Below are 11,686 nucleotides of genomic sequence, written 5' to 3'. Positions count from 1 at the left end.
GTTTGGTTATAAAAGTTAAGGCTTTCCTGGGTAAGTTTTTTAGGAACGTGGCTGAGATGTTGTCTAAACCAGGAGTTTTACGGTTTTTAAGTTTGCGAATAGCAGCCTGGAGCTCAGAAGGTGAGACAAATTTGAAGTCAGGGGGGAGATTGAAGTCACCGAGGTTGTCAATAGCCTCCTCGACAAGGTCAATGAAATCGTCATCGGACGGGTCTACATTGGGGGTGCAAGTTTCTTCAAGAGTGTCTGCAAGAGCGTTAGCTTTTTCGTAATCTGAATGAGCCAATCCTTGTTGACCATGTAGGGTAGGGATGCCAGTCCTTTTCCTAGTGAATCGTCTCGCCATCCTGTGCAGTGAGTTATCTGCAGCACTGAGCTCAGCTAATCTGGATTTCCAAGAACTTATTTTGTGATTTCTGATGAGGGTGGTCAGATTTCTTTTCTGGCGATTCCAGACTGATTTTAGATATGGGTCTCTGGATAGGTGCCACTGCTTGCGGGTGCGGTTTTTGATTTTAATTTGTTGTAGAATCTCTGTTGGTAGAGGTTCAGGTTTGGTCCTGGCCACCGAGGGTCCCACGGCGGAAGTTTCAGCGGCAGAGATAATAGCGGTAGTGATCTCCTTTGTAAGGGCATCGATGTCTTCCGGACCTTTTATGCTGGGGTTACCGTTGACATGCGTTTGTAGATAGTCTCGAAAGGATTGCCAGTTGATCTTGCGTAGATGTATGGGGATGGGGATTGGGGAGTGAATGGGACTGGAAGCAATATTGATAAGAACTGGTAAATGGTCTGAATTTAGGGCATCAATGGTAGTCAATTTGATATAATGACGGATGTTAGAGGAAATGGCAATGTCTAGAGTATCGGGCATATGATTGGGGTTATGGGGGTAGTGGGTATGCCTATCAGGACCGTGAGTGAGCAGGAGTTTTCTGTCGCAGTATCGGGCCAGTTGGTTGCCTCTAGTTGTGGAGGTGCGACTGTTCCACCGTGGTTTCTTGGCATTAAAGTCCCCAGCAAGCAGGTGTTGGTGGCCAGGGCGGATGAGCTTATCCAGATCAGCTGAGTCAAATACTGCATTAGGTGAGATGTAACACGCAGAGAGACTGAGGGGTCCTTTGTGTGTGGCTACTTCGACGGTTGTGGCTTCAAGTGAGAAAAGGTCAGGTGGAGTAGGGATACGTTGATGGGAAAGGGTGTTTTTGATAAAGATGGCAGTGCCGCCATGTTCTCGGTTGGGACGATCGTTCCTGTAGGACTTGAAGTTGGGAAGGTGGAAGGAGTGGCGGGGTTTGAGCCAGGTTTCACAAATAAGGGCGATGTCGACCTTCAGTTCCTTGATTAGCTCACACAATTCGACGTGTTGACGTTGAACGCCTTCGGCGTTCCAAAAGAGGACCCTCAGTTCCCTGGGGGATGCCCGGTTGGTGGAAATTTTAGGCATCTTGGAACCACTCAAGTAAGGCTTCAAAGAGGGCTTGTTTTTTGGCAGCAGGTGTAGGGGCAGCAGCAATGCGAGAAAGAGTGTTCTTGATAAGTGAGATTAAACTTTTGATGGTTGGATCTGTGAGAAGTTTGAAAAGTTCTAGTATGTCAGAAGCGCTGGAGGTGGAGGTAAGGTTTAACGGTGCTTCCCTTTCTGGTAAGGGGGCCGTAGTTCCTGGTAGAAGAGGGAAGTCGGAAAGGGAAAGGTTTATCGGATTGGGAGTGGTGGTCTGATTTGACTCGGGGGGCTGGGGGTTCATTGCATTGGCGTAAGTTATGTTAGCTTTAAGTCTTGACGGAGGGGGACCGGAGGGGCCTTTGCGGGCAGAGGGGAGCCTGGAGTTGTGCAATTGCAGGAGTCGGAGGTAGTGACTACATCCTCGGTAGTTTGCGGTGTGTTGTTCACCGCAGTTGGCGCAGCGAGGCTTCTGGGAGCGGTCGCCTCTTTTGGGGCAGTCGTTGGTGGTGTGGTAGTCTCCGCAGATTACGCATCTTGAGAGGCAGTGACAACCTCCTGAGAGATGGCCGTAGCGCTGGCATTTGAAACACTGGACTGGACCAGAAGGGCTGTTATATTTCTCAATTTTGACGTCGGTGCGCAGGAGGTGCTTGATGTCGAAGATCTTAAGATCGTCGTCGTGGTCATCGAAGTAAGTGACCAGAAAGAGCGGGAGTTTCCTTTTGGTCTTCATGGACGTCATCTGGGCTACTGATGCTATGCGAAAACCAATGGACGATAATTCTTCGGCGATCTCTTCCAGGGATTGAGAGTGATGGAGGCCACGGATTACCACCTTCCTGTAGGCTTTATCAACTAGGAGTCTAGTATGATATTGCCCGTTGCATTTTCGGATGAGGGCTTTCAACGTTTCAAAGTCTTCTAAAGAGCGGGTTTGAACCCGGATGCCGTCGTGAAGTACTTTGATTGCGTATTCAATCTGATTTGCCTTCAGAAGGTCGGTGAATTGATTAATGTCCTTAACGTCCCTGACATAGACAGGGGGAATCTTGATTCTTGGAGTCCGGGAAGTCTGGGAGGAGTTTTGCGCAGGAGGGGATGAGTTAGAATCAGTTCTAGATTGCTGGAAAGAATTATTGTCAGTGGGGGGAGGTTGGGGGGAAGAACGGGAGGGAGTGGAGGGCTTGACGGCGGGGGTTTTTGGGGGCGAAGTGGGGGGAGCAGAAGGTTTACTGAAGATATCAAATTTGTTGGACACAACCAGTGGTCTTGGTTTCACATCATGGCATTTCATACGTCTTCTTTGGGAACGTCCAGTGGGCGACGTAAATGAGTCATCAGAAGAACCATCCGTGGAGGCAGCATCATCGGAGTCTGGAGTGAGGTTGTCCAGGCTCACAGACTGGGTGGCCGGGGACCTGGCTCTTGACAACGGAGGTGGAAGCGAAGAAGATCTTATCCTCAAACAGGTGGCTGGAGGCGGCTCCGACTCAGGACCAGAATCGGGTGGATCAGCTGTAGTTTATCGATTGATATATAAATGTATCAGAATTTTGTAAATCTCTAGCCAATTACATTTGGGGTGTGTACAGCAATCCATTATATCAGTAAAGAGTTCTGGAAATTTCCCCACAAAAATACTATAAAAGCTGGGCGCTTTAAGACCGTATTGTCTTCATTGTTCCAATTCTTTGAGCGCGGCGTGTCCTAAGGGAGGCACGGGCCGTGGGGGTCGTCGGAAAGCCCAGCAACTCAAGGTAATGGCAGAATTTTCATGAACATGTGATAGCTCCTGCGGATAGCCTGAAGGAAAGGTTTCATTTTTGCTACTGTCTTCATGTCGCACCGACACAGATAGGTCTTATGGCGACGATAGGATAGGAAAGGCCTAGGAGTTGGAAGGAAGCGGCCGTGGCCTTAATTAAGGTACAGCCCCAGCATTTGCCTGGTGTGAAAATGGGAAACCATGGAAAACCATCCTCAGGGCTGCCAACAGTGGGATTCGAACCCACTATCTCCCAGATGCAAGCTCACAGCCGCGCACCTCTAACCGCACGCCCAGCTTGCCCGGTAAGGGAAGGTTTCAACCTCTTTTATTTAAAGTTCTAAATTTGGTGGTTTAAATGTAGAATTTTCGGCAAGCCTGCGGACTCTATTTTATTCTCCATTGGGAAATCTGTAACGTAAGGGAACAAAGAGTGATTACCCTCGATTGGTTCTCTTTCACCTTGGCATGGGGTGGCTACAGTTTTTAAAACCTCTAAAATTCTTAACACATTAGGTATTTAATATTTCTTACTTAGTCACCCCGCTGCATTTCGTTTATGGCCGGTTACAACCAACCTTTTCTTTTGTCATGAAGGCCATTTAGTATGGGCAATTATGCCCCTGGAAATTTATTGTGGGGTGTAGAATTGGTTCTGGTGTGAAGTTCCCTTAAAAAACAGAAAGCTATAAACTGTTGAGCAATAGATAAGCCCACCTTGGGGCTACTTTGTGTAAATACTTTAATCAATGATAACCGATAGGGTGTAAGTACGCAATTATGATACAGCTGGAGCACAGAGTACATGCTCTTTGTAAAATGTTGTACCTGTCAAGGGCAATACCACTCTTTTGTATGTAAATAAACCAAACCGTTAACTATTGTAAATTTTATACCTGATATTCAGACTTTCCGGCTTCTTTTCTTGCCATCAATAATTTTTCATTATTTTTCCTTGTTTCTTCTCTCCTTGTGATTTCTAGAGCTGACAAGCTCATTAATATTGATATTATTCATTCAGATTTCCTATTTATCAATTATAAAGGAGAGAAAAAAGGAAATAAATAAAGTTTCAAAATTTCTTCTGTTCAGTTCTGCTGTAGTTATTTACCTGTCCACCCATTCAACCCTCACACTTCTGTGAACCACGATATTTCCTTAACAATTATTATTATTATTATTATTATTATTATTATTATTATTATTATTATTATTTTCGATTTTGGCCATCTGAGGACCACGTAAAATAACCCAGCGCATTCAATTCTGTTGGTTTCCGGCTTCTTTTCTTGCTTTCCAATAGTTTTTCATTATTTCACTGTGTTTTTCCTCCTGTCTTTTCTCCGGATGTTACTGCGTTCCTTTTCTTTCTCCGGGAAAGCCTTGAAATTTTGTATCAGTCTCCTAAAAGATGCTCTGTCCTGTATTGTTTCTGCTGTTATTCCCTTCTATACTATTATTATTAATATTATTATTATTATTATCTTCCCGTCATGGCATGCTAGGGACGACGTGCCAATTTCAATTATTCAGCTCTTCCTTTTTCTTTCCAGTATTCCATCGTTTCGCTGAGTTTCTTCTTGTTCTTCCCAGACCTCTTCGTATCAATTTTCTTTTCTCCTGTTCCTTGGAATTCTTCATTATTTAACATTTCACTTCTAAAAAATTATTTCTGTGATTTCTTTTTCTCTTATTTTAAATCGTTCGAAATCTTTCTTGACTTCTTGAATCCGGCTTGTTGTTGCTGTTGATTTTATCTCCCAAAAGTATTAGAATACCTTTTTTTCGTTAATCTGTTTTGACCCATCCTAAAAATATGCCCATAAATATCAGCTCCTTTTTCTTATGGCTTCCGTTATGTTTCCTATGTTCTGTTTCTTTCTTTTATACAACATTTTTTGCTAGTTGCTTTACGTCGCACCGACACAGATAGGTCTTATGGCGACGATGGGACAGGAAAGGCCTAGGAATGGGAAGGAAGCGGCCGTGGCCTTAATTAAGGTACAGCCCCAGCATTTGCCTGGTGTGAAAATAGGAAACCACGGAAAACCATCTTCGGGGCTGCTGCTGATCGAACCCACTATCTCTCGGATGCAATCTCACAGCTGCGAGCCCCTAAACGCACGACCAACTCGCCCGATCTATGTTCTAATAAGATTTCCTTATTAATTCTTAATTTCCACAATTCTGTACTTTTCATTGGACCCAGAGGTTTTCTCATGATTCTTCATTCTAATTGTACCGGGAGGTACACCTCTACGCCACACATTTAAATCTTGCGCCTAAAAGAACTCCTCTACAGCAGAAACAGTGAACTTGAAAGCTAGACCTACTTAAACTTTACTCAGATGTCACTACTGTAATTCAACGTAATTTTGTTATTGTTTCCAGTACTCTGTGAATTTCAACTTGTTTTGTTTTCCGTTCATCAAGAAGTTTGGACATTCTCTCATGGATGTCACTGCTAGAAAATTATGATCATGCACCCTGGTGCGAAGTGAAAGAACTTTTTTGAAGAAGTTTTGTATTCATATGTTTTTTTACTAATTGATGTTCATTTATTTTAGGGTTGGCAATATTTATATTTTCTTTCCGCCAGGTTTGAATCCAGCCAATACCTAATTTTCTTCTTCTATTCTGAGGGACACTTTTAAATTTGACCAATAAAATTCTGCGGGTGTGTCTTGATTATTCATGAAAGGTCTCGAACTTTCCCCGAGGGTTTATAAACTGCGGATTTTCACGTCTTTTGGCCATTTGATCAACATCTAAGTGTGTGTGTCAAGCAGGAGGCGGGAGGTGCCTCTTTCATCAGGCAGCAGTACCCCGACAAGGTATGGCCACTTAACATCTTCCCCTTTTGCTAGCTCCGCAGTTTAACCCGAGGGAAAGGTTCGAAACTTTAACTATGTAACCAACTTCTTTAAAATGCAAATCTCCTTTCGGCTCACGTAAAAATTTCATAAATCTTTAACTGTAAAGAGAGTGATGCACCCTCTCGAGCTCCCCTTCATGTTGGTTTGAGGTGACTGCGTTTTGTAACTGGTTTTCTTGCTTCCGTAAAGACTTTTTTTTCTCATACGAGTCACCTCCGTAGTTTGGGAATTGCCCCTGTGTCATCGGCCTAGCGCCCCTTAGGTTTTAAGAAATCTGTTCTAGGAGTGCAGGTACTCGCCTCTATTCTATTTGTGTGTAGGGCCAATTACTTAACCATTATTCGTGTTCCATGAAGGCCCAGTAGGTTGGGTACAGGATACCCCTGTTTCATTTTTTGTTAGTTGTGCCTTGGTGGCAAGTAATTGTAAGTTTTCTGATATTGCCTTGAATAGGCTTCAAAAACTGAGAGCGTGTCAGCTCTTTTCAAGTGTTGTAAAAGTGCCACTGGGAGGCTTGATATTTGAAGTTGGGAGCAAGTGCTCCAGGTATTAGGGGCTTTCTGCCCTTTGAACTATTTGGGTTCGTCTGTAAAATTTGAGCTGGGAACTCAAAATTGTAACACTAGGGGCTTGTAGCCCAAGAATGTTAAAGTTCTGGAATCTTGGATCTTCCTAGTCTTGTTTCTAAATTGCTACGTCATTGTTATCTCACTAAGTGAAAAGTTGTTAAAGTTTTGTTGTTTTTCGAAAATATAACCTTTGTTAAAATTTTAAATTAACTTTGACTTTGTAGTTAGACCCATTCATCCCGGCACCTTCTTTCACCTCTGCTGGTTCACGGGTAGCCCCGTAACACTAATATTTCAGGCTCATCTGATTTGTAATTTAATACTAAGCATTCGCTCGCCTATGGACATTCCGATTTCACTACCGTATTGAAAATGAAAACCTACAACCTGTTTTCCAGTCATTGACCGGGTCAGGGATGTAATGAATGAAAGATATATAGGCTGTTATTACAATGGGTTCGCCACTCCCAAGGTGATTTGTTAATGAGTGATACATGCTATGAAATGATAATGGAGAGTGTTGCTGGAATGAAAGATGACAGGGAAAACCGGAGTACCCTGGGAAAAACCTGTCCCGCCTCCGCTTTGTCCAGCACAAATCTCACATGGAGTCACCGGGATTTGAACCACGGTATCCAGCGGTGAGAGGCCGACGCGCTGCCGTCTGAGCCACGGCGGCTCTTTCACTACCGTATTATAGTGCCTTTATTATCATTATTATTATTATTATTATTCTATTTCACTCTAAAAGGTTCTGAATTGCTGGAAATAAATATTCTGACACATGAAATATTCGCTGCTGTGTTTACCGACATGCCAGTGTGGTGGTGGGGGGAGAGCAGAGCAGGCCGCTGTTTATGCTAATCTCTCTCCTTTCCACGCGACTCCAACTCTACTCCACTTCACTTCAGGGAATATAAACTGGAGCACACGCGAACGCCATGCATGCACCGCGCCGCAATCTTCTCACAATATCATCGACATCTACCTCAAGAATAGCTCTACGGCTTATCAGCATTCTTATAGGAGAACTACTCGCCTGAAGAGATGATACTATGACATTCGAGGTGCCTGAATCTAATATTAAGAAAGCAGCAGCGATTTTTTTTTTAAGTGTCCGGTTCCTTGGCTAAATAGTCAACATACTAGCCTTCGGTTCATACGGCCGTGCGGGACCGGGGTTTTGTAGTCGCGTTTCGTTCATTCTCCTCATTTGAGGACTGGGGTGTGTTTCCGGCGTAATACACATCTTAATTTATACACTTCTCATCACACTACAAACCACCACTGAAACATGCAATAGTGATTACATTCCTCAACAGCGATAACTGAATACCGGACAATTCATACCAGGGACATTACGTGCTACTTGACCGTCTGTCTACCTGCCAAGTGTCATCTAATCAATTTAAAATATTTAGGATAGGGCAATCCATACCATTTGAAAATAAAGGGAGAGTATTCCGGATGTATTGTGGCAGGCTTTTCGTCTTAAATATGCGTTTGCAGAATATTTAGTCATTTATAAGAGAAAATGTCTTATACAACATTATGTATGTATTGCACCCATATTGCCGGATAAAGTTCTGTATGTATGCATAGTATGTTTGTAAGTATGTATGTACAGTATGTACTGTATGTTTAGTCCTTATCCCGAAGGCTGGTTGGATCATCTACAGCTCCACCATTACCTGTCATAGATAACCTAGACATCAGTGAAGAGGCGCACTAGGGAAATGAGGAGTGAGGTAGTTTCTCGTTGCTTTCCTCACTGAGCCAGAAGTCGCTATTACATATCAATCTGCCAAGTCCACTGAAATGCATGCACCAACCGGCCCTGTGAGCAACAGTTTCAAACCATTTATCGCAAGGACTGGCTGCATAAGGAACGGCATTATTACCATCGCTCACACTTCGGCCTCTTTCATATTGTCAAAGCCTAGAATAAGACTGAGGCAGATCAGTGAAAGTAACAAAATTGCTCTAACCCATATCAGAAGACATAGTGCAATGTAAACACTACGTCTCTCCATAGTGAAGGCAATTACGATTTACCGATGCCGAGGTCCCGGAGACGGACAAATACTGCTATATTGAGTTAAGGTCGATTCACACATCTCCGGGACGTGACGGCGCTCTCCGTTTCCGTATCCGTCCTTTCCGACATGAATATTTCACGTCTGTTCTCACACTTCAGTTCCGTGCAGTTCCGTGCAGTTATAAGTCAGCAATCAAGTGTTCCATGATGAGTTTTCTTAGTGATGATGAACTGTTAATGATAGCTATAATCTTGGATGAAGAAGAGAAAGAGAGGAAGAAACAGTGGGTTCATCCTATATGGAAACGCAGGGATAAGGAAGGAGAGTTTTCTACTCTATATAAGTGCTTGAAGGACGACGAAGTAAAATTTCACGGATATTTCAGAATGAGCAGAAATACATTCAGTGAGTTGTTTAAGAAGGTAGAGCCTTTAATTACAAGAAAGGACACGTTTTGGAGACCTGCAATTACACCGATGGAAAGACTGGCTGTATGCCTGCGGTAAGTAGACTTAAGTAATATTAAAATAAAATGAAAATGAAGTAAGTACATTCGTGTTCATGACAACAATTTTGTAGTAGCATAAATGAACAAAAATACAATATTTTGTAAAACATCATACCGTGAACTTTACGAGGAAGAATTTAAGAAATATGTATTTAAAACAGCAGGGAAAATATTGAAATCATTAGTGTTTTTGGATGTTGAAATAACTGTCATGTTACTGAGTTGATTTTTCACCAAACTTCTGCCAATAAAGTTGTAGGTTATCTTCATTGTTGTTGGCTGTTGAACACGATGAAGAACTGAGAGTATCTGTAGTCGCATTTTCTGGTAGTGCCTCTAAGGGTTGAAATGCCCTCTCACCAGATGCTGTTGTCGAGCTGGTACTTTGCTCTGTCAGCATCATCATTTCATATTTATGTGCGGTTGCGAAAATTTCTGATTTAGCTAAACTCAAGTAGTATGGAGACAGTGACTTCAACATAGGCGAAATTCCAAATAAAAAGGCATCAACGGGGTGTTGTAGATGTTCATTGGCCCGGTTAGATATAGCTGAGCCCTGCTCAGAATTTTTTTCGATGATGTATTTCATCAGTATCGACGATGCTGTTGGTTCATCCTGTAGCTTCCTTTTCTTACAATACCTTCGAGGGGTTGAAAACGTTGAGGAGTCAGTTTCATCACTGATGTTTCCTGTAGATATACCCTTGTTGTTTACATCGTGAGGTACAGGCTGCTGCTTGGATTGCGGTGGTTCTGCTGTATTTGAAGTATCATGTTTCTCCTCGTCTTCACTTTCAAAATCGTCATCTGCGGACAGATTGATGTTTCCCTTAGTTTCTCTTTCATTGAAGTATTTATCTAAGAAACTTAATTGATCCGCAAATCTGTAGCGTTTTACAGTTTTTGCTGCCTCCCCACTTTTAGTTCTCAGTTTTTTCAGCCACTTCTTATAATTATCTCTTAGATTGTTCCACCTTGCTTTGCACCTTTCACCTGGAAAAATAAATAAATTATTTAGGCCTTTACTCTTTTGAAATTAGGTACGAATTTAATTAATAATTAAGTATTTAATCGTTGGTGTTTACTCATAATGATAAGTTTATTGTGAATTCATAAAATTAGGTATTTTTGTATTTGTTTCAGATTCCTCGCAACCGGAGATTCATTTAAAACAATATCTTACAGCTATCGTCTTGGGCATTCCACTGTACACAAGATTGTGAAAGAAACTTGCGAAGCTATAATAAGAGCACTGATACATGAAGTAATGCCTCATCCAACAGAAGAAATGTGGAAAGCCACAGTGAAAGACTTCCAAGAACGCTGGAATTTTCCGAACTGTTTGGGATCAGTTGATGGTAAACACGTCGTCATTCAGGCTCCGCCGAACAGTGGCTCCCAGTATTTCAATTATAAGAAAACATTTTCAGTTGTTTTATTAGCACTTGTAGATGCCAACTATAACTTCATTGTTGTCGACATTGGATCGTACGGTAAGAACAGCGATGGAGGTGTCTGGGCTCATTCGAATATTGGGAAAGCTTTTGAACAAGGTGCCTTGTCAGTTCCTGGATATACACAATTGCCAGGTTCGTCCGTTGAAATACCACATGTAATAGTGGGTGACGAGGCATTCCCTTTAAAGTCATATATTATGAGACCGTATCCAGGCCAACAATTGGACAGAACAAAGCGAATATTCAACTATCGACTCAGTCGTGCTCGGAGGGTAGTTGAAAACACTTTCGGTATTCTAACCCAGAAATTTCGAATTTACAACAGACGAATTCAATCAAAGCCGGAAAGCGTTGATAACATAATACTAGCGACTTGTGTGCTACACAATTTCATTAGAAAGTATGACGACAGTGTTTTCACGCTTATAAATGAAACAAGTGATTCCACAAACCAAGAGTTTGTCAATCCACAGCTCCAAAACTTGCCCCCTCGTGGTGGGAATTCGACCAGAGAGGCTTTCTGCATAAGGGATAAGTTAAAAGATTATTTCTGCTCAGAAGCTGGTTCAGTACCGTGGCAAGAACACATATGAAAGATGTCGATAACGTCACTTAGTGAGTGGCTGAAGACCTTCCCGATATGCTAGTATATTAAGTTCTGAGAATGTCAATTTTTAGTAACATAATTAGTATCTTATGATTATTATATTATTTTATATAGGCCTACTGTATATGATTATACTCGTATAATTGTTATAACTATTGTTTATAATGTTATGTTTATAACTATATTAAATTTGGATTGATATTCACATTGTCGCAGGTACATAGGCGTCGACTTGTTAAACATTTAGAAGGTGGGGGGGGGGAGGTTGTGCAATAAAGTGAGGTATTAGTAAATTATTTACTACAACTACTAGAGAAGAAGGTATTAATGATATTAGTGCACTACATTTGCTTTTAATTACTTGAAAAATTAAATAAATGAAATTGTTGATTAATTTTTAATGCCCCTGACTTTGTAG

At 42.0% G+C, this 11,686-nt stretch overlaps 1 protein-coding gene across 1 annotated transcript; it reads left to right on the top strand.

The window, feature by feature from the left end:
* The first annotated feature begins 2,009 nt into the window (after window positions 1-2,009).
* Window positions 2,010-11,254, top strand: LOC137502152 (uncharacterized). The gene is made up of 4 exons (XM_068229142.1): window positions 2,010-2,138; window positions 2,485-2,964; window positions 8,894-9,198; window positions 10,348-11,254. The coding sequence occupies exons 1-4, from the start codon at window positions 2,010-2,012 to the stop codon at window positions 11,252-11,254; spliced, it is 1,821 nt and encodes a 606-aa protein (XP_068085243.1).
* The last annotated feature ends 432 nt before the right edge of the window (window positions 11,255-11,686 follow it).

Source organism: Anabrus simplex, chromosome 9 (assembly GCF_040414725.1).
Source record: "Anabrus simplex isolate iqAnaSimp1 chromosome 9, ASM4041472v1, whole genome shotgun sequence".
Classification (NCBI taxonomy): domain Eukaryota; kingdom Metazoa; phylum Arthropoda; class Insecta; order Orthoptera; family Tettigoniidae; genus Anabrus; species Anabrus simplex.
The sequence above is the reverse complement of the archived record's forward strand: the minus strand, read 5'-3'. Positions and strand labels throughout refer to the sequence as shown.

What these genes read in the sequence shown, in the direction of transcription:
- LOC137502152 (XM_068229142.1), top strand. Translation starts at nt 2,010, where the DNA reads ATGGCCGTAGCGCTGGCATTTGAAACACTGGACTGGACCAGAAGGGCT. An exon ending in CAGAATCGGGTGGATCAGCT is followed by an intron (nt 2,965 to 8,893) that starts GTAGTTTATCGA and finishes TCAGCAATCAAG; the next exon opens with TGTTCCATGATGAGTTTTCT. An exon ending in AGACTGGCTGTATGCCTGCG is followed by an intron (nt 9,199 to 10,347) that starts GTAAGTAGACTT and finishes TATTTGTTTCAG; the next exon opens with ATTCCTCGCAACCGGAGATT.